This window comes from Emys orbicularis, chromosome 7 (assembly GCF_028017835.1).
Source record: "Emys orbicularis isolate rEmyOrb1 chromosome 7, rEmyOrb1.hap1, whole genome shotgun sequence".
NCBI classification, from domain to species: Eukaryota; Metazoa; Chordata; order Testudines; family Emydidae; genus Emys; species Emys orbicularis.
In genome coordinates, this window is record NC_088689.1 from 37,314,048 (window position 1) to 37,338,054 (window position 24,007).

Sequence of the window (24,007 nt, forward strand, 5' to 3'; positions counted from 1 at the left end):
GAATTGGAAAAAGAACAGAGAAGGGCAACAAAAAGGTTTAGGGGAATGGAACACCTTCCATAGCAGGAGAGATGATATGGCACAGGTATATAAAATCATGGTGTGGAGAAAGTGAATCAGGAAGTGTTATTTACCCTTTCACGTAAGAAAAGAACCAGGGGTCACCCAATGAAATTAATGCTGAGCAGGTTTGAAACAAACATAGGGAAGTACTTTATCACACAACACACAGTCAATCTGTGGAACTTGTTGCCAGAGGATGTTGTGAAGCCCAGAAATATAACTGCATTAAAAAAAGAATTTGATAAGTTCATGGAGGATAGGTCCATCAGTGGCTAATAGCCAAGATAATCAGGGACACAACCCCATGCTTTAGGTAAGTGGTGGGCGGCCTGCGGGCCGCACTTGGCCCGAGAGGGTAATCCGCTGGCGGGCCACCAGACAGTTTGTTTGAGTAATCCGCAGGCGAACCGCGGCCACTGGGAGCTGTGGGCAGCCATGCAAATGTAAACGAACTGTCTGGCAGCCCACCAATGGATTACCCTGATGGCCCACAGGTTGCCCATCACTGCTTTAGGTGCTTTAGGGACACCTAAACCTCTGAGTGTCAGAAGGTGGGACTGGACGACATGGGATGGATCACTCGATAAGTTACCCTATTTTGTCCACTCCCTCTGAAGCATCTGGTCTGGCCACCGTTGGAAGACGACAGGATACTGAGATTGATGGACCATTGGTTTGACCCAGTATGGGCATTCTTATATTCTTAACCTCAGCCAGCAAGGCAGGATGTCCAAAAATTACCTCCTCTGGGGAACACTAGCATGGAGGGGATGGAGGGTTGTCAAAAAGTTCAATCACTGTGCACTCCCTTTTGCATCACTGTGCATGCCTTTTGTGTACGCCTTACATACTGAGTACAATACTGTATTTGGAAAATCAGTTTCTTTATATTACTAATAACTAGAAATCACATAAATTACTAAAAACTAAGGAGGATAGTAAAAAAACTTCAGAAGGACTTAATGAAACTGGGGGTATGTCTACACTACCGCGGTAGTTCGACGGCTGGCAATCGAAGTTCCGGGTTCGATTTATCGCGTCTGGTGTGGACGCGATAAATCGAACCAGGAAGCGCTCGCCGTCGACTGCGGTACTCCAGCTAGATGAGAGGAGTACCGTGGAGTCAACGGGGGAGCCTGCCTGCCGCGTGTGGACCGCGTCTGAACCGCGGTAAGTTCGAAGTAAGGTATGTCGAATTCAGCTACGTTATTCACGTAGCTGAATTTGCGTACCTTACTTCGACTTGGGGGGTAAGTGTAGACCAAGCCTGGGAGATCAGGTAGCATGTGATACAAGGTATTAGATTAGAAAAATACAAGGTAGTGCAAATTGGGGAAATAATTTGAACTCCTTATATTCACTGATGATGATGAGCTCCTAGCCAGCAGAATTCTCTCCGTAAAAAGATCAAGAAGTTCTCATAGCTTCATGAATGTGCCTACACAATGTGTATCAGCAGTTCGAAAAGCAATTAGGGTGCTTGGTTGCATTTAAGAAGGTATAGAAAATTATATGTTATCTTTTTTTATATTAAAAACAATGCTACATCACAGCCTTATCTGGAGTGCTGTTGAATTATGGTTGTATCAAGAAAAATCTAGGTGAGATTAAAATACCCAGTGAAAGGAAATGAAAATGGCTAAAGGTTAAGTGGTTTTGCATATTACAAGTGACTGCAAAGAATGAAATTATTTTGCCTAGTAAAGAGACAGCTAAGAACTTATTGGCTGAGGTATAGAACAAATCAATAAGATACTCCCTTTTGAGATACTCAAAATTTATATAGTACATTTAAAATTAACAAATGGAAACACATACTTTTTGTAACACTGGCACAGGAATGGTGTGACAGAATAGGTTATTGAGAGAAATAATTTAGCAGGGTATTTGAAAGGTCTGAGCATTTGCCAACATAATTTTTAGGAGCATAACATTTGCAGTGCTGTAAACTAGAGTAAATAAACCCCTTGAAAAATCAGAGTCCTTTCTCAGAACATAAGATGAGTGCTCACAGAGGTCTGGAAGGAACAGACATACCCTCCATCACCTACAGCCTAGCTGTTGTCATCCACGCAGTATGTGCAAGAATGAAAGACCGTAAGAGCCATAACTGCAGTCTTTTTGCTCCCTGTGTGTAAGAACTGCTACTGTCTAGTAGTGCTAGCATCCCAAAAGGAATTAGGAAAAGAGAAGGCTCCTGAGGCATATAACCTCACCTGGGCTTTCCCTGCATGTCTGGCAATTTCAGGAGACATTTTGATTCCCTGAGGCAATATATCCCCTGGAAATCTGCCCATACCAGAAGCCAGTGGCTTAAAGGCACAGGTGAGCCCAATTTATTTAGAACTATAATTAGGAAATGTGTTAAGTCTATGGCTGTTTTCAGATATTGTTAACATAATAATGAGAATTTGTTATGAAACAAGTTAATATTTTGCATTACATGCCATCTATCATGACATTAACATTAGTCGCTTCTATATATTACTATTTAATATATATAGCAATATAAACGTACACACTCCTTTACAGTAAGTAGAATGTGTCAAACAACTAATAGAATCCCTGCCCCAAAAAGCTTACACTGTAAACAGGTACAAGCAGATGCAACACTTAACAGTATTCCATGGTACAAGCTGAGAGTAGCTCATAATCATAATATGTTCTTAAACTGCTGTCCAAAGAGGGATTTCAGAATTCAGCCCAAGGTCCAGGAAGATGAAGAGTGGGATGGGGAAAAAAAAGCATTACTTTATTTGCTTAAATCTGAATAAGAAAAAAACCTTGTATCTTCCCAATTAGCTAATACGTTCTTTGGGGCAGGGACTGTGGGATTTTGGTTTGTTTGTTTAATTCTGAAAAGGGTCTTAGCACATTTTCCCATGCCGTGTATATAAATTGTAGTAATAGTCATATCTGACAGAATGGCTGTCTGGGTTTTAGGCACCATAACATTTTTCTTGCTATGTTACATGTATATAGTATATAATATGACTCTTCCCCCCCCCACTCCCCCCAAATTATATACCAGTATATAAAAAAGCCTGGTGTATAGCCCTGGAGGGATATTTAGAAATTAGACCACTAAGCACCCATGCAAAGCCAGAAATTCAGTGTTGAAAAGTCAATGTAATTACTTACTTTGTAAATCAGTGCCCCTGTAATGTATGCTTCATTGAAGCACTTGGAGGCTAATTTCAGAATCAGGTTTGCAATCTGCTTACATCCTATCTGCAACAGGAGTTCGTTTTTGTTTTGTTTTAAACTGCTATCTACTATGTTTATTGTCTCCCTATGTAAATATCAGCCTTCTTGATTCATACTGAAGAAATACCTATTAAAAATTCCAGACCTCTCAAATTAGGTTGTACCACTCATTGGAAACAAAAACAAACAAACGAAAAAAGGGGAAAAGCTTTACAGGTTCAGCCAAGGAAAAGCAATATAAATGGACATCGAAGAGTCTTCTCTTAGTCTGCTCAGCCAGAAAGAAATGGATTGAAATAGTAGTTGCATATGCTGAGAGGTATTTATGAAATACACTTGTGTTTTGTAATCTGTAGACTAATAATCCATTAACTCTAAATAGAATTGCTTGATTTAAAAGCTTCTCTAATAATTGTCATAGACAGTTATATCTAGTTCTCAATTGCTTGGTTTTGATGTGTTAATATCAGAACTGTGTAATAAAAACAATGTAAGATCTGTGTTGCTGACGTCAGTGAGGTAATGGGAAAAAATAACATGCACTGGGTAGAATTTAGAATGATACATCTTTTCCTTTCAAGGGGGGGATGGCAGACTTGGTCTAGGCAAAATCGATGCAGTGCACCCAAGTGAGATCTGATGTTCGTGTTATCCATGTTGAAAGCAATGAATAAGTAAATATTTGGAAAAGTGATTGATGCTAGATGAATGGAGAGTTTCATTTCATAATTTAAATTGCATTTCAGGCATTCCTACATATATTTTTCCAGTTAACAATTTCTTTGCTTTTTATTTATTTATAATGTTTTGTAGCTGTATTTAAATTGTGTTTTCAAAGAAATTGAATTTACAAACTTTATTTTGAATACCCTAAGCTTATCCAATTATTTCTTTAATAGAAACTATGACATAATCTTTTTCTTTGTTGTTGTTGCTTGAAACTTCTTATACTGGAAATATAATGTAACACAATGGAGGCATACTGTCCACTGATAATGTTAGACACCTGAGGAGTAAGGATTATGCTGGCAGGATAAAAAAAATATTGTAATTACAGGCAGTAGAGAAGCAAATTGTTCTTCTACTTTCTTTAACTCAGTGGAAGGGATGAAATGTATTCTACAGGAATATAAACCATATGGCAGGGGTTCTCAAACTGGAGGTCGTGACTCCTCAGGGGATCGCGAGGTTATTACCTGGGGGGTCGTGAGCTGTCAGCCTCCATCCCAAACCCCACTTCATCTCCAGCATTTATAATGGTGTTAAATATCAAATATAAGGGGGGGTCACACTCAGAGGCTTGTTGTGTGAAAGGGGTCACCACTACAAAAGTTTGAGAACCACTGCAATATGGGATCATGCCAATTATATAGAAAAGAAAAAAAGGGAGAAGAGAGTTGGAGAGACTTCCTACTGTTTCCCCTAAACTAAGGGTATCCACTGAAATAGATGTAAAGCTGCTACTTACGTGAAGGCAGCACGTGTCTGCACTGCCTCACAATCCCAAGCCATCCATAGTTCTCTTAGCAGCAGGACTCCGGTGCATTTAAGCTGCTCCTTTTCTGGCCAGTGTCCCTGGCACCACATTTCAGTGGACTTCCTGAGTGCCTCAGTCAGTGCTGATTTAATGAAATGAAGTGACTTTGATGTGTTGACAGGATCATAATATACCCACAACTTTAAGGCATAGAAGAGATTAGGGTAGCACAGATACTGACCAAGTTGACCTTGTACACAAAAGGACTGGGGGAGTGCAGCCAAAGCAGCAGTATTCACACTAGATCTGGTCAGGATGTTTTCAGCAAAACAGGTTTTTTGTCAGAAAATGCTGTTTTGATTAAACCGAAACTTTTTGCAGGAATGTGCCAGATTTGACAAAACTTTAATTGAATGGTTCTCAGGTCCATGCTGACCACATGCCATTGAGTAGCCTGGTATTAGAGTTCTCAGCTGGAATAAGGGTGATCCAGGTTCAAGTCCTTGGTCTGACTTACACAAAGCGGTGATTTGAACCTGGGTCTCCCATATCCCAGCTGAGTGTCCTAACTGCCATAGCATTGGCTATTTTGGATTGCGGGGGCTGGTTTTTGTCTCTCTCATTTTTGATGAAAAACTTCAAAAGATCTCAGTTTTGTCCTGATGCAGAACCGGAAAAATTTTCAAAATCACAAACATTTTCACCACATGGGAAAATCATTTCCCACCTATCTCTAATTCCCTCCCATCCCTCAAGTGCCCCAAAACACTGCATTACTGAGGCTCCATGGCATTTGGGAGGTGGTGTCCATCCAGGGAGGTTGAGTATAGCTGAGGATCAACCTCCCTAAACAGCATCAGCTACAGAATTTCTATTTGATAGTTCAGTGTGATTTAATGTCTACAATTTCATCATTAACTCCTGAACTGTTTGTCAACACGTGGAAGAGTTCAGACATGGGTAGCATGCCAATGGCAGCACTGCTCCTTGATTATCTATTTTGAAACAATTCCTGGGGAATAACAGAAAAGATGTAATTGGAGGGCCACACACTATCGGCCCACCTTACAAACCTCTCTCTGCAGGCAGAATTAATTGGTTTCCCCAATAATTTTCCTCCTTCCCTAAGAGATAATGATTTGTGTGAGAGCTCATAATTCTGTAAAGTGCTGCGAATCTTATAAAAGGTGCTATACACCATAAATTGACATTAAAAATGGACCACATCCAGCAGTCTTTACTCAGTCTTCATCCAGGCAAAAATCTGCTTACCTTCAAGTGGAGTTTTGTCTGTGTAAAGATTAGGGTCTGTAGGATCTGTCCCAATAATAATACTAATAAAAGCATCTATAAGCAGTGAATTAAGAAGACAAACCATTTGTTAGTTTTAAAACATCACACAAGGTAAATGTCCTGAATTACAACCTAAAGGTCAGTAATGTCTTTTCCATCACTACCTCTAAAACCAGCAAATGAGCACACAGCGAAGACACTGACATTATTCTTCAAATAGTCAGGGACTTGCTGCCAGTATATTATTGCCTAGGGCAAATCTTGAAGTCAGCATTCCTTCTGAATCTCAAAGCAAAGATCAATTATTAAAGCACACTGTTTAAGATGTCCTTGTGGTGGTGCTAGTTAGAAATTTAAGAGGATGCATTTGATTTCTGCTGATAGGTTAGTGGCATAGTAATTATTTCTAGCAATGACTTTTTGGATATCTTGCAACACCTGTTGAAATATTCATTGCTTTCACAAAGACCGTGTGTAAGCAGAAGGGCCTCTGAACACATCTGTTAGGCTTTCTAGAGATACAGAACAAACGTGTATATTAACATTTGCTCTTTTTTTGGATGAGTCTACAGAAATCTGGTTGCTTTATTGTAGTGCAATGGAAAGGAACAAGGAACGTCTTGGTTTTTTACACCTCTTTTCTTTGTAACAATATAAAACTAACTATTGTCTGGTGAGGAGTGTACTAAGTAGCTTCCTCTAAGGTCATTACCAGTGATGTTACATAGATCAAAGTGCTTGTATTTGTATGAGAGTTGTTATTGTCACCCTACCTACGGCATTTAATTAACATAAAATGTTCTGGTTTAGTGTGCAAGAAACTCAAGTTCATTCATGAAACTAGTTCTCTGGCAATTCAGCATGTAGTACAATTGGTAAACTGAGGGTAACCCATACAAGCTCTGTGTTGTTCCCTAATAAGAATAGTTACAACTGTGCAAGGCATATTACGAGTATCATTTTCTCATTCATTGTTACAACATGCTGTTCTGACCATTCTTGGAGTCATTTTTAAAATATAGAGACACATTTTTTCTCACATTTGCTTTACCAATAATATAGTCAGTCGATTTACCAGAACTTCCTGGAGAAATAATTTTTTTTTCAAATGAAGAGTCTGATCCTATGAAGTGTTGAATCAAACTGCAGCTCTCTTTGGAACTCACCTTGGTTTCAACAGCTTTGAAGTACTTTTGAGTCTGAGTCCACAACTGTGAATTTGTAATATATATATATATATTTACATTTTTCAAGACATTGCTCCTATATATATAATTCTGGGGAAAAATGCATGGAAAATATCCCTTCAGTGACATTGGAAAAGCAAAATATCAACAACAACACAGGGACAGTATTAGAGCAATGAAAATAGCATGACAAATAGCTTCTCTGTGCACTGTGGAAATAATATTGTCACTGTCTTCACAAAACAGATGTTATTATGGCAATTTACTGTCAAGTGTAGTAGATATATCCGTTAGACTGAGATTAGATGTTGACAATATCTTAAACCAAATTTAAACTGAGCATCTAATTTTGGGAAACATAAATGGTCCACAAATACATATAACTTATCATTTCTTTAAACTTACATGCACTGTGCCTCCAAAATACTAACCACTCTTTAATGACTTTTTAAGTACAAAATTTAGAAATAATCCTAGGAAAATTCGTTTCCTTTATAGTTTTAGCATCCACTGACACTAAGGAGATAAATCAAAGCACATCATAACATTATCTAATCTATTGCTACAAAGAAGTGGTTTTGTTTTTTGTTTTGGTTCACTGCAGTGTCATAAGAAGGAATTCTGGTTAATCTAATACAATTTTGCATCCTCATTTTAACATTTTTTGTGCCAGGATTTTCAAAGGTGCCTAAGGGAGTTAGATGCCCAACATATTCGATCTCAGTGAGATTTCAGCACCGAATTCCTTTATGATCTCTTAAAACCATTTTACCCATGGGCCATATTTTACTTAGCCTTGATTATTTATGGAGCATTTAAAAGATAAACTCAGTTTGATGCAATAGCAGCTAATTGTACTGGGCCACAGAAAAAAATGGTTTATGACTGACTTCTGAAATGTGGTGATCGTGGAAAAGAAAGGCATACAGTACAATCAGACCCCTAGGTGTCTTAAGTTGGGCATCCAAAAATTGATCAAAATTTTTGGATACTTTTGAAAACTGCTGTCCTTTCACTAATGAGACTACTCCTGGGAATTTCTAACTGTTATTCAGAAATAGTCTTTCTCGATTATTAGACATGAAATGCATGAAAAACGGATTAATGGGTTTATATACCTGCCTATTATTCCCCCTTTGGACATGATAGCAGCTGTGGTTTTTTTTAAAAATTGCATTACCTCCCCCAGGATTTCAAAATGAGATGTAGAGAGAGGGCTGTCTTTCATAATGAGCCACTGTCAGGCGGAGACAGGGTGAGAGAAAGACAGACTCAGTAAGAAAAACAAAATTAACTTCTGACAAAAGAGAATACCTGAGCGAGCGGCCTATTAAAAGTTAGAACTCTATTGACCAAAATAGGGTGATTAATCACATTAACTCGTGTTTGAAAAGTAGAGTCTAGTATTACAACATCTGCCCTGTGATTACTGCATGTCCCTTCCATGTGGTGAAATGACCATCGGATTGACATAGATGTGAAGCGACTGACCTTTCCCCTAGCCTGCCTCATCCTCAATGCAGTCAAAATAATACTGTGTGTTTGAACCCCCAATAGAACTCTCTTCCACAATAATTAAATGCTTCAATGACTCTGTATAAACTCCTCATATCTGGTCCATAAAGACATGCATACGATTGAACCACATTGGTTCAACTGCTGTCAGGGTCTCTTTGCCTGTGGAAAGGGGAACAATGTTTGTTCCATACTCAATGCACACTGCTTTCATAATAAAATATGTGTGCTTTAAATTATCAATATTTGTTCAACACATTGTATATTGGCCACTGTAATCCATCTGTCAATCTAGGTATTATCTTTTCACCGCAGGGTGTAGAAGAAGAGTTCTAAGAAGAAGAATGTAGTCTTTCACTCTCATTTCCTTTTATCAGTCTCTTACTAAAATAAAAATCAGTGCAGTAGCTCATCTAATTATTGCATCCTTCACACTTTTCTACATGTTACAGTCTTTAGTAGATACATAGGTAATTGTTTTTGGAGAGAAAAGTTAGTATGAACCACTTTCAGTAATGGAAGTAGTTTATTTACCAGAGTAATGTCTATGTTATGGTTGGCAGAGCTTAAAAGGCTTTGTAGCCTTTTCATTTTCATTCTCTTCAAGATGAATGAGTGTGAATGATTTTAGTGCCATTTTAGCTTTAGCACAGCAGGCAGGTCATCTGCGACAATCACAGAGCAAATAAATTCTCCTTTCCTAAAAGTGGTGGTATTGAGCAGATCCCCCAATCCAGATGCCACTGTAATTAATGTGTGAGCTTAGAAGCCCCACATTTCTTTGTCTTTTTTCTATGCTTCTTTATAAGCAAAGTAAAATATACTGTGAATTGCTGCAGGAAGACTAGCCTTGTCTTATCAGTCATAATTGGGATAGAGTATATATGGAGTCTTTGGAGAGCTCAGATCCAATCTTAATTCATCTTGTTGTGGGGTTGTTTTTGCCATTCCGTGCCCATTTACTACCTCCCCTCTTCCACCGTTCCTAGAATATCTGTGACGTTGATAGAAAGGAGGAGTCATGTTTCATTATGTTCATGCTGTATTTCAGTATGACATTTGACAACACAGGGCTGCCACGAGTCAAATATCTCATGTGATACTCACACACTTGGCAGCCCTTTCACACATTCCCACAACTAGGCTGAGATATTGACCTATAAGCAGGGCAGTAGGGATGGCCTGTAATTGCTACTGCCAGCTACCAGGGGCTGCTGCTCCACCTACTAGGTTAGAGCAGGGAAGGAGCAGCCAGAATTGGAGGCCACAGGAGCATCCAAAAGCAAGCATGAGTGGTGACAGAAGGTAAGGGGACTAGGCCTGGATCCAGCTCCCCCTCCCTGGACATCCCCACCAGGCTCCCTCTAGCCATCCACAGCTGGCTCCCCAGCAGCTAGGTTCAGCCTCCAGACAACCCAGCCCCCACCCAACCCAGACATTCTAGCATCCCCTAGACACCTCTCAGCATGCACTCAACTACCTAGACTTCCAAACATCCTCCAGCACAGATGCACCCACCCAGCCTCCTATCCACCATAGCGGCAATGATTTGTACATTTCCATATCCTACCCAAAACTGGGATGTACTGATCATAATCTGAAATATATAGTTATATGCAAATTTCTAACAAATATGTACATTGTCTCTTTAAATGTTTACATGGAATGTCCCACATTGAACAGCACAGAATTTGGCAGCTATTGAAATAAGGGCCTGATTCTATCAGCCTTTCTTGCATTGGGTTATACTTTACTTCGCAAGCAGTCCCACTTATTTCTGTTGGATTGTGTTACACATACCAGACAATATGTGTAAAGATGACAGAATCTGGCCCTCAAGGTAAAAGTAGAAGCTAAGTCTCTACAAGGCTATTTTCCATTGAAAGAGGTGCCAATATTCTACAGATAACTTCCTTGATTATTTTTCAAAAGTATTTTGTACAAGCAGATCAGGTAAGCAGGTAAAAAGTAAATTGAAAAAGAACAGAGGTAAAAATGGAGAAGGTAGTTTTAGGTCTGTGCAGACACCAGCTGGATTGTGTGTGGTGTGCTGCTTTGAAACACTAGTTCCAGAAGGCAGAAAGAACACTAGATCGAGGATATCACAGTAAATGTATGTTTTCAGACTTCAGTGGGTAACGTTCAGCTCAAGTTATTTCCTTCTCATTTTAAGGCCATGATTTATCATGAGGATGACTGTGCCAGCAATTTATTCCTTGACACTACTTGCAGACAACTGGACAGCTGCCAGTTGGATGGCATTTCTAGCTCGAGTTCTTTAGAATGTAGTTTTTTGCCAGTAACCTAAATCAAGTGTCAGATTCTACTCGGCAATATTTATCTTGAAGTCTTTGAGCTCAGAAAGGCAATGCCCTTTTGGCAATAGTGGGGAAAGCACTTTCAATGCTGTGAAGAAAGGATAAGCAACTTAAGATACTTTGATCCTCAATCCAGTGTGTTGATACAAAAATTAGTTTCAGGCAATGAGCACAGACTGCAATTTTATTTCCTTGTATTGATTTATTTTGAGATTTAAAATGCACCTAACTATGTGGCCTAGGTGAACCTATTGTAACAATAATTGCATTTATTACAATATAAACCAATGGGAAATTATGAAGTCTTCCTTTCGTAATTAACCCACTAGGACTATCTGTAATACACACTAATGCTATACATACCCTCCTTTCAAAAGCTTAGGAAAAAAAGATTTGCAGGTTTTGCAGCATGCTCTTGAAAGTCAATAGACTTTTTCATTCTTGAATTGAGAAGGGAAGTTAGTCAAGGGCATCTTACAAAGAATACCCTATTTCCAGCCTACTCCAGTTTAAACCATGCAGTTTAAACCATGCTTGAGCTGATCTCAACTGCTTTGACACCACACAAAGAGATAGGTGGTCTCTTGGAATCTAAACAATTTAAATGCTTTATAGGTCAAAAACAGCACTTTGAATTACACCCAGAATAAAGTGGAAGCCATTTCCAGCCTCTGAGCAAGGTGTAGTATGATTTCTGTAATAGGCACTACAAAGCAAGCAGCCTTCTATATTCTACACTTCAATGCAGAGCACATAACAGTAACCCAAAAGAAAAAAATAGGAATCTTAGGTATCTGATATCAGAACATCCAGAAGGAGTTTGATAGCCACATGAACCCAGGTTAGCGTGACCAGAGAGCAAATGTGAAAAATTGGGACGGGGGTGGGGGGTAATAGGAGCCTATTTAAGAAAAAGACCCAAAAATTGGGACTGTCCCTATAAAATCAGGACATCTGGTCATCCTAACCCAGGTCACAAACAAGGGAGCCAAAACAGCCTTCTCTGTTTCTTCTTGTTTGTTCCTCAACCTACAAGCATGTCCTCAGCCTGTTGTGTTGCATCTCAGCACTAATCCAAGATTTCTTTGTACAGATGTGTTGAACGGGTGGGGCCAAAGAATAGAAACCCTTTGATTGCCATATTAAAAAACCCTCAGAGCTGATGAAGAGTAGCACAGTACTACTCCTGGGATCTTTCAAAAAGAAAAGATCAGCTAATGGAGAAGCCATCTACCCTGCAGGGTGTATTGGCAATCAAACAACACGTTGTGGTTAATGGTTCTGAAGACAGCAGATGGACCAAAATGTCTTCATGGACATTTGAACTTCATTCACCACTAGGAGGAAATTATCAGCCAACACAACCAATTCAGTTCTCTGTGCATACCCAGACTTAAAACCTAAAATCACTTGGTCAAGAAGACTAAAGGAATTCAAATACTGGTGTTCATTGTAGCTTCAATAATGGCAACAATTGCTGTCTATTCTATTAATTCAGTCATCATTTTGACAAAGCTTAGCATAATCTGCACATTGGGAAAAGACCAAGGTTTATTGGCATTTTTTGTTAAAAGTCCATTTCCTTCCTTCAAATTCCTGTCTTGAATGATGAAAAAACTAACCAGGTAGAAATACATACAGAGGTGTAACATCTTGTCAGTGCCAACATTTCATATGCTGACATTTCTGAATCAAAAGCTGCAGCTCCTCCTGCTTAGCTTCCCAGACTCAGCTGACATTTTGTAAATGTAACTCTTAATCACACACCACCACTGCCTTTAAATGTTTAGCTTAAAGGCATCTATTAATTGGAACTGGTGTAAAGTTTTTCAGGAAGGTCATTTATGTTGCATGCTATGGTTTCCTACCATGGTTCAGAACTGAAGTACCCAAGCAGAATTTTATATTCAAGCGTCAACAATCCACCAGGTCTGCTAGTGTCGGCTCTGCAACAATATCTATCCCTAGTTATTAGTGCCTAAAATGGTCAGGTACATTGTAACCTGATGTCATGTAGAGCAGACAGTAGGAGATGGATTTTCAAAAGTGCTGTGCTCTCACTTCTACAACTGATGCCAAAGGAAGCTGTGCGTGCTCAGTATCTGAGAATCTGGATCTGGGATTGAACAAAGTCTCTTATCCAAAAGCCCTATACAAGATGTATAAAAGATTTTCCATAAATATCTTTGACTACAGGACTTGGCATATAAACATTGAGGAATAGGTAAAAACTATGCAAGTCAGCACAGTTTTAATTAAAAATCCAGGAAATTAAAACTGATGATCTTAACATAAAAACGGAATTAGTAGCTCTGATCCATAGCCTCTTACAAACTTTGCTATGGATATGTTTGAATTGATAACCACTAAGTACTTCTCTTGCTGTCCTTATTAGTTTGCTGCATACTTTTTGAAATCACATCTGAACTGGTTATGTACAACTTCACTCCTCCAGTTCTTAACCACTTGTCTGAAAATTAGTTACTATGCAGGGGTCCCATCTCCATTCTCTGAACAATGATTTCCATTAGATTTTGGGGTATGCAAGTAATGAAGGATCAGCCTAATCAAGTATTAGCATTCATTAGGGACAGATAGAGTGAGTACCTCTAAGAGCATTCCAGCTTTGCCTTATGTAGCACCATCTCAATACCTGCAGTATTTCCTACTTTTAGTACAAGAAATACCTAGGCAATAATATAGATGTTGACAAACTGTGATATAACCTAAGTCAACTGGAAAAAATAGTGTTCACGGTAAATAGTTCAGGGGAAAACATGAATGTACCTGAATGAGCATTGCCAATCTGCTATAATGATGAGACAGCCTGCTGGAGGAGTCCATGAGGTGGGAGGTGAGAGTCCATTTGCTTCTACATGGCTGGCCAAGAAGAACCTTGTGGTTCAGAAACCCATCTCTGGAGTCCAAGGAGAATCAGTACCATTTGTTTCTAGATAGCTGGTCCAGAAGATCCCTGGCCTTCAAAAGCTCCTTAGACACTGGAGGGAAGGGGGAAAGGAGAGGGATATCAAATTTCTCCTGCTCTGTGGGGAGAATATCTACAGAAAACAGGCAAGTGAAAGAGATTGGAATTAGGTTCTGCAAGTGTGTTGAATTTTGTGACCTCAACTAGGTGTCATTCCCCTAGTTAGCATGAACTGATGCCTTTCCATTTAAAATCTTACTTTATGAGCTTGCATTCTAATCTTTCTTTTTCTGAAGATAACAGATCTTTCTTTAAAAATTAACATTACATCCAGATCAATGTTTATTCTGTTTTACATATTTTCAGACTTTGCATTCTCCAATTTTAAGCAATCAACAAAAATAAGGTTTTTTCCTACTTGCAGCCTTCTAAAAACATATGTAAAAAGTTAGAAAATATTAATATTAATATTAAGCCTTGTATCAAACCCAGTTATTATCTTTCTACTATATATCTTTCTCTTCATGACCACTTTTTTCTTATCTCTTTGCTAATGCCATAGTCCTCGCCTATATTATTCTTTTAGAGTTTAGCTAAAATTTTCAAACATGGTTGACTAAATATGGGTTCAGGTGCCTAATTGAGGGTGCTCATACTTGAAAATATTGGTCTTTGTAAGTAAATCTGTAGTATACCGGTAATATAGTATCAAAAATGTTCCTGAAATCCAACTACATCTATTGTTTTTCCTTATCTATCAATTTGATAATATCAATGGAAGAGTTATTCATGATTTCTTATGTATCGAGTTAATTATCCAATACTGAGTTATACATTTATAATGTTGCACATTTCATAAACTTATTCACCTTCATAATCTTGTTCCTTATCAGTGTATCATCATCTCACATTGCCATCCTCATAAAATCAGGCTCACAGATCAATAATTGTTTTTTTCTATTCTGTTTCATAAATATATTCTTTCTAAGTTTTTATAAGCTTGTCAATCATTGTGGTATCTGAGCATCTTCCACAATGTAAATACAAGCTAACTGTATTGCCACCCTGCAGTCATTTAGAAGCACCCTGGTCCTTTCTGAGCTATCATAAATCCTTTCTAAAGGCTTTCTGTTTACTAAGATATTAATTTTGTAATTCGGGGATATAATTTATTTGGGACTTGTGCTTTGTCAACATTTCTAATTGTCTAATTATCTGCTCCATTGCAATGAAAAAGCTTTAAACATTTCCATCCTTCCTTCACCCTTTTCTGTTGTGAACTTAATTTGTTTAAGTACCCTAAGGCCTTGGCTACACTTGCGAGTTACAGCGCAATAAAGCAGCCCCGGGTGCCCTAGCTCACTCCCCGTCCACACTGGCAAGGCACGTAGAGCGCTCTGACTCCGCAGCTACGGCGCTGCTGGTACTCCACCTCGGCGAGTGGGATAACGTTTGCTGCGCCCCCACTGGAGCGCCATGATGCCAGTGTGAACGAGGTGTTGCGTTACTGCGCTGTGATCAGCCTCTGGAAACATCTCATAATCGCCTTAAGTCAAGTGACCTCTCTTGTAATTATTGTGAAATTGGCTGCAGGAATGTGGAAATGCCCTTTCAAAGCTCCATTTCAGAGAAGCCAGCTGCTTATCAGCTCCGAGAAAAAGCAAACATTTACTGTTTGCTTTGAGTGAGTGAGAGAGAGGTGAGGGGGAGGGGGATCTGAACTTATAAGACAGCATGCTGACACACTCTCAGCACCCCAAAAACCCACTCTTTCTTCCCCCCACATACACACAACACACTCCCTGTCACACTCCACCCCCATTTGAAGAGCACGTTGTAGTCACTTGCATGCTGGGGTAGCTGCCCATAAAGCACTGCTTCCAATGCCACAAATGTGGCCACACCAGTGTGCTTGAAGCTGTCAGTGTGGACAGACTGCAGCACTTTCCTTACTGCGCTCTCCGAAGGCGGGTTTAACTCACAGCGCGCTACATCTGCAAGTGTAGCCATGCCCTAAGCTTTCGACAATAGGACTATTTAGTTCATTCAGATTGTTTGTCTGATACAACATACACAAAGACATTTTTCTTACTTGCTTAAGGAACAGGCTTCATAAAGGTCTTTTCTCTACAACTTAGACTGTAATGGATCTATTACCTTCATTGTAGCATAGTTCTGTGTCCTAAAAGGGAAATTACTTTCATTAAAAATGTGGCATGCTAAATTCTGCCCTAATTCTGATTTAGGTGGAGTTTTACAGTGCAAAATTTTGGACAGCTATTTTTTGTAGGAAATATTACACTATCAGTTCATTCTTTCTGATTCTTCTTGTGAGAATGGTAAAGCTGGAATAATGAATGTCTGTAATACATGGAGATCAAGGCAACACATAATTTCTGTCCCATCTCTTTACTTTGGTCCACAGTATAGTAGCAGCAGTGTACCTCCATTAGAAACAGTGTTTTGCAGAAAAAATACTGTGAATGACAGAAGCTTGGACTTACATCTTGGCAAATTTAAGGGTTTTTAAAATGTATTTATTACTGGAACAGTAATAACTTAATTACTCTGACCACTTTTGCATCATTATTTTTATAGATTAGATGGGATTCATATATTTAGATTTTTGCTAAAGCCTTTGGAAATTACTCTCAGTTTCTAAGTGATCCAAAGCCCATTGAATTCAATGGAACGATTCTCATTGATTTCAGTAGGCTCTGGAACAAGTACCAATTGTACATGTTATTTATCTCATGATTTAATCAGTGGCCAGTTGTGCCTCAATTAGTAATTAATAATACACAATTAATTTATACATATTACTAATATTTAATAAATAATGACTGCTTCTGTCTACTTTAAGAACTTACTATAAACCATGTCATAGAACAAATTAATTTTAAGCTCATAAAGGGACAAATTCTGGTAAACACATGCTCAAAAATGTTCATTGGGAGTTTCACATGAGAAGGAGATTTGGCCCCAATATATATGATATTGTTACTCTTTGGTATGGAGCATATTATAAACTACCATAAATAGTGTTAATTTTCTGTTAATTTGGAGATTTATCCTAGGAGTATTTAGCAGCCGCAAGTCCCATAAACAACCATGGGAATTACAGATGCTTCACTCCCTTGCAGGACTGAGGACTCACAGGAGCCCAATTCTGTGAGGTGCTGAGTACCTTTAACTACTTTGATGTGCAACAAGAACTGCCTCTTTCACCCCTACCCTAGCATTAGGTTGCTAATGTGGGCTACAATCTGTGGCTATGGTACTCAAAACAAGTATAATTGGGAACTGGGACTTTGGGATCTTTGGTCCTTCCCTGGGCCGTCTCTGGGTTACCCCTTGACTTTCCACACTGGACTATATGGGGCTGCCAGGAAATGATCTGTGCCTCATGTCGGTGCACGGACACCAATGTGTGGCTGTCCTACCAGCAAACCCCCAGCACAGTCCTTGTGGAGGGTTTCTGTGATGCAGAGGGCCTTCTGTTGGCTCTCTACACTATGAAAGAATTCTATTTCTGTGATCTAAAAAAAGCCTGAACCCACATCTACAGAGGCAAAAATGACTAATTCATTTAGGGAAAAATTTACCCTGTATAGAGGGCCCACCCAAAGCCTATACACTGCTCATCTCCAACCTACATTCTGTTCTGACAGCTAAAGTAGAATGTAAATGATTGGTCTTGGGCAGGCCCTTTTCACAGGATGAATTTCATCCATAATTTACTGCATCTACTAGCCCTCTCTAATACAAATATTGTTAAAATGAAGAGAACATAGAAGACTAATATGTCAATTAGTATGATTATAAAAATATTTTAAATTGGCATTTATTCAAAGAATAATGTATTTATCAGCGAAGCTTTACAATGGTGTTAACGTTTAAATCTAAAATAGCATTGGAAAATCCTGTTAATCAAAGTTAATGAAGAGCAGGGTGGGGGAGGGTTTAAATTGTAACACTTTAAAAACATCATATGAAATTTATTTCAAGTGGTTTAAAAGATAATTTAAAACATAATCCCAATGTGGACACGTCTCTGTGCTCACTCTGAAATGAACATGATTCACATGAAGGAAAAATAATGTGATGGGAGCAGAGACAGGTCACGACCAGGGACCCAGGGATTACAAATGGTAGTGGGAATGAGCCACCTTTTTAATGTTTTTGTTTACTCCTGCTCGGCAATCAGAGCCAAGATTTACATAAATAAGACCTTAACATTAGTCTCCTATATCCTGATTTTGGCTTCTAAATAAATGGGCTAATTTTCAAAAGTTTGGAGCATGTAGTAGCTCTCATTGACGTGAATTGGGAGCTGCTGGGTGATCAGCAATTTTGAAAATCAACCTAATTATTTAGGAACCAAAATTTAGATTTAGGAGCCTACATTTAATTCTTGTGTTTGAAAACTTTGGCCCAGGTGTTGTGGCTCGCTCAAGTGTGCATAGGAACTGCACTTAGAAGAAAGTGAGAGCAGGGGCAGTCAAGAAGACAAGCCACTCGGAAGAGTTTGTAGCATAGTTTCATTTAGCTGATTCCCAATATGAATTTTTCAGAGGATATTCACATTTCACCTTATACAGGAAAGGCATAGCTTCAAAATGTTTATTCCATTTAGCTTACTGTCCTGTAACCATTGAATGCCTAAATTACACCAAGGAGACAGAGAGAAATAAGAATTCACTGTGTATGCTGCTTTTATGATGATCAATCCTGAAGAGTTATGCTTATTAAGCTAAAATTGGTATTCTCGTCTTGATGTTAGGAACTACAGGACAAGATTGAGTCCATATTGATTATAAATAATAGAGTAGTTTGGCACTTGTGGAACCTTGTTGATTAACTGACTTTATGAAATAAACTAACTTTATTAATTAAACAATAGTTCTTTTCCATTTTATATTACAGTGTTCCAACATTCCAGAGTCTTCCTGAAGAGATACTCAGTAAGCTTGCTGATGTCCTAGAAGAGGTAAGTGATTTTAATTCTTGGGGATAGTATGAGGTCCATGGGCTATAGGTCCTCTTGTAAGAAAATCTTCTAGGCTCTCTTCAGAACTCACAGCTTCACAGTTTTGTTCCAGATCGCGGTTATCTGTTCCATTATTTAGACATAGTGAACTTGATTAAACCCTGAAGGTGCAGATAGTGAAACTTGCATCTTTCTGCATTCACTGGAGGACAATATCAGCCTTGGAGGAGAGTGGTAACAGTACGTTTGTTGCTCTCCTGTTGAGATTACAGCAGGGTAGGGCAGACGTGTCCAGATATAACAAATGCCCTGCTGGAAGGGTCTGCCCAGGAGCTATACCGAATTAATGTTTTTCCTAGATGAAATCCAGACTCTGCTGAAACCTATAGGATTTTTGCTACTAACTTCAGTGAAGCCAGGATTTTATCACTACCCCCTTCACATCTTTCTGGTCTGTGCTGCCTGACTCTGGCCCTCTCCAGTGGAGTGGGGATTGTGGCCAGCCTGCTCCACTGCTCCCATTCTCTGGCAGACTTTCCACCACCAGGGGCCAGTAGCCTAAGTCAGGCTCAGCATACAGATTTGACTCATTTAGTCTGAGAGGGAGATCACTTAGCATTTAGGAAACTGATCTTGGAAGTTTCTTTGCTAATTTAGGGCCTTAGCCTGCAAGTTGTTGAATGTTTTCAACTCCCAAAGCAGTTAGTACATTCTAGGAATAGGCCATTTCAATACTCTCTTGGCTTATGAATTTGTTTTCACTTTCCTTCTGCTTTGTACATGTGCCACACAAAATATATTTTGAGTTAGTCTTTGAATAAAATCTAGCAATAAGTTTGATATATTTAGTGACGTGCTTTTAATGAGTCTCCTTAACAGGACTTGCAGCATTTTTGGGTTCCTGTTTGCTCTCACAAAATTAATTTAAAATAATTGCATTGCATATCGCATAGTTTGTATTTGCCTACTTAACTGCCCATTTTGCACATCAGAAATACACACTTCTGAATATTACAGGCACAATTAATGAGACCCATTACAAATTTAACCTGTATGCTTTAAATGTGTTTGATTTTTTTTCACAACTTGACCAACAAAACCAATCTTATAGCCATGTGGCAAAAGAATGAAGGCATAATACTTAAATATTCATGAAAAAAGCTAATTTTGTTAACTTCTTTTTAGTTCTGCAACCTCCATTAATATGCTGTTGCTTTTTCTTTGATTTCTTTTATTTAATATGTGAGAAAATTCTGCAACCTCTGTTTTTATTAGAAATCTAAGCAAAGCATACATTTGTCAAGCAGCACAATAAAGTACTCATGGGACCTTTTTATTTCCTGTGCTGCTGCCAGAGAAATGTTTGTAGTATTTTGAAAAATAACCATAATAATTCAGAACGTTATAAATAAACCTGTGCCAAATTAAATCTGTGTGTATCAAAAATACATGCTTAATTGGAAATAGTTTAATTTATTTGTATCATTTTAACAATATTAAACTCTATACATCAATTTTAAATGGAAATGCATAAAGTCAATAGAATACTTTTCTAGCTACACATTAGCTGTCAGAAAAAAACAACATAATGAACAAATGAGACACAAAAATATAAAAGTAAGTATCCCTGGGAATGTCTGTCTAGGATTACTTCTGTTAATCTTGCATATATGAGTAAAACTAGCAAGATTTGGATCTTTAGTTTTATGTTGATCTCTTGTGCTATAAGAAAATAGCTATCAAGAAAAAGGGTGAACTATAGAAATAAGCTGAATCCTAATTGGAAAACATAAAAGAAACACAAGTTGCATGACATTAATGGAAATGATGTTAGTGCTTTGGTAGGAAAATATATCTTTTTCTTTTTAAAGTGGTTTGCCCTGTGTAACCAATACCTGCATGGATCCAATTATTTAAGGATAGACTGTACATTCCTCTATCAAGGTAACTGGAAGTTAATCACATCTAGTATGTATTAGATGATCCATTAGAGAAGTTTCCAACAGACATTTTTACGTTTCCTAAGTGGTGAAAAAACATTTTTGCTTTTCACTGTGTTATTCTTTGTTTTCATGTAACAAATTCTTCATAAACTATAGAATCACCTGTAGTACTTACTTCAAGGCTATATACTTAATGTTTTACAAAATCAAACCTATGTAAATGAATTAACAAAGTAATTGTATTTTTATCTTAGCTTTTACTCTAACAAGAATTGAATGAAAGTGACTGACTTGGCACAGTGTGAGCCAGGGAATAATCTCACTCTTAATGTCACAATTTAATACACTGTTTCTTCTTAAGAAAATCTGTGAATAATGAAGCACAGGTGCACTACATTTTTCTAACAGCTTCTAAAAGAGCCGTTAGCTAAAACCCAGAAACTAAAGAGCTGCATTTTTTATCCATTATCCAAAGCAATTGTGGAAATGTTAGGAAGACAGTGAGAAAATGACCGTGTATGATAACATGACCACACCTTTAAAGTTGATAGAAAAATTAAAATGACTTAATTAGCAGAGATAAATTGAATGTGAATTAACAAAACATGAGTGCAATTCTCCTCTGTCTTCTAGTGGTTTCACACTAATGTAACATCACTGCAGTCGCTCATGATTTATACCAGAGTGAAAGCAGAACCAGGCCCATTGACTTGAATGTGAGCAGATTTGAGCCCCAATAATTTTGTTGTAATTTTGTCATCTAATTTATTCATATTAACTAGGTAAATTTTATCTTTACCTGCACAGATTGAATTTGACTACAAATGCTGGGCATAATCCTTATATCTGAAATCAATTCTGCTCTGTTACTAACCCAATATCGTTTAGAGCAGCCTCAAAACTTCAAACTGCACCAACTGGTAGTGGCCCCCAAGGGCCATTATAACAACTGGGGATCACCAGAGAACACTGCATTCTAAACACACCATTGGCATCTCCCTAAAGAGGCACAGAACCAGAATTTTAGCTTGCTGGTTCACACCAACTTTCTGCCCTTTTCTGATGCTAGAGTGATGAAAAGAGGCTAGAACAGAGCAAAAGAATTGCTCTGTTTTGTTGTTGTTGTTGTTTTTTCTTGTTAAAATGATTATATTCATATTTTTTTTGAAAATGTGTGAGACTGAAGTTTTTATTACCATTTTTCAAAGTGTTTGGTCACAGCTGATTTTTTTTTTCATTTATTTCAAAACCTGTGAACATTTATGTTTTCAGGGTTTGATTTATGTTGTTTTAAACTAAGTCATAGTTGTCTGTGTTGAAGCAGATCTTTCGGGTCTCTGACTTTATTGGGTTATTTTTCCTTGGGCTTGCCAAACATGCTAACTCTGTCAATGAGTAATATGTTTCTGTGGCTTATATGAGTCTTGCACCTATTTTTTCTTTTGTGAATCATGGCTGTGCATATCATCTTCTAGTTGGTGGTTATTTATCTGTAATAATAAAATATATAGATACTTTATATATGAAAAATGCTGTACATATTATCAAAAAGGCATATGGCTGACTTTTTAACATGACCAGTACATGCCAAAAGGGATGCATAAGTGTATTCTGAGTCTGAAATGTGTTGGGATTTTCCATTTGGCTTATCCAGAACATCTCATCCAGTTCTGGGAGAACATTTCATCTAGTTCTCTGGGAGCCCAAAAAACTCAGTTCAATTCCAGCTCATCACTCAGGTTACTTTATTAGACATGTAACAAATCCGTGCTCATGCTGGCCAGGACCAGATGTAAGGGGTTTAGTTTCATGATGATACCACAATCCCAATTATGTTACACACCACACAGATTATATACATTTTTCCTAACTACTAACATCTGAATTTCTTGAATCTAATTGGTTTGGACATTGCATGGATCATGTAGGAACCAGTTGTTTATGTCCTTCCCTTATCTGCATTTCAAGTTTATCAGTTATCCCACTTATCTCAACTAGACCTGGAGATACTGTTTCCAGGACAGTCTGTCACACCCTTGTTTACAGATTCACTCAAATCATATGGCCTGTCCACCTTTGTTTACAGTTTAACCTTTCACTCAAATTTTACTTATGTCCAGCAAGATCTATGCCTACAAAATGGTACCCAATGGCTTTTGAACTCTACCAGAACGACTATGCAAACAATACACCACAATATAAACTCTGCTTCCATAGGCATGCCAGCCCACGACTTCTTCCTACCCGTCTACTCTCCAAATTGAACAGGATTTTAGCAGTAGGAATAGACCTGAATGGGCAGATTAAAGAGATGTAAAAAAAAAAAAAAAAAAAAAAGTGGTGACAGGATTTGTCAAGAGCCTGGACAGGAGGGGGAAGGAGAATAGGTAAATATGGTTGTCTGCCTACATATGTACAGTGGCTATATAGTCTTGTGTTTGCCTACTACCAATGTAAAATCTACTTTCCAAATAAACTGTTTCACCAAAGGAAACTATAAATATTCAATTCCTATAAATATTCATTGACCATAACAATTATGTACAAAAAGAGGGAAATTCAGTGAAAAATGAAATGGTTCACAATAGTTCTATAGATAAGATAAACATTTAAAAGTCCTTCAATATATAAAGCTGAAACACCGCATGCAAATATACTGGAACTCCCCCCCCCCCTTTTGTTGAGGGATTTATGTTTTTAGAGGAAGTCTTTGTTTTAATAGTTTCTATTTTCCTTAGCATATTACAAACTGGCATCACTTAGGCTACATCCTCACTACAGGGGGGGGTCGATTTAAGATACGCAAATTCAGCTACGCGAATAGCGTAGCTGAATTCGACGTATCAGATCCGACTTACCCTGTTGTGAGGACAGCGGCAAAATCGACTGCCGCGGCTCCCAGTCGACGGCGCTTACTCTCACCTCCGCTGGTGGAGTAAGCGCATCGATTCGGGGATCGATTGTCGCGTCCTGACGAGACGCGATAAGTCGATCCCCAAGAGATCGATTTCTACCCGCCGATTCAGGCGGGTAGTGTAGACCTAGCCTTAGTTTTTCCTCATCATGCAGTTAGTACCTCACTTAAATT

The 24,007-nt window shown here is 38.3% G+C and overlaps 1 protein-coding gene across 2 annotated transcripts in view; it reads left to right on the forward strand.

The window, feature by feature from the left end:
• PRKG1 (protein kinase cGMP-dependent 1) overlaps positions 1-24,007 on the forward strand; it is a 944,545-nt gene that overhangs the window by 658,942 nt on the left and 261,596 nt on the right. For both annotated transcript variants that reach the window (XM_065407822.1, XM_065407820.1), the window contains exon 5: positions 18,913-18,976. In XM_065407822.1, the coding sequence (XP_065263894.1) occupies positions 18,913-18,976 (64 nt within the window). The remainder of the gene's footprint in view (positions 1-18,912; positions 18,977-24,007) is intronic.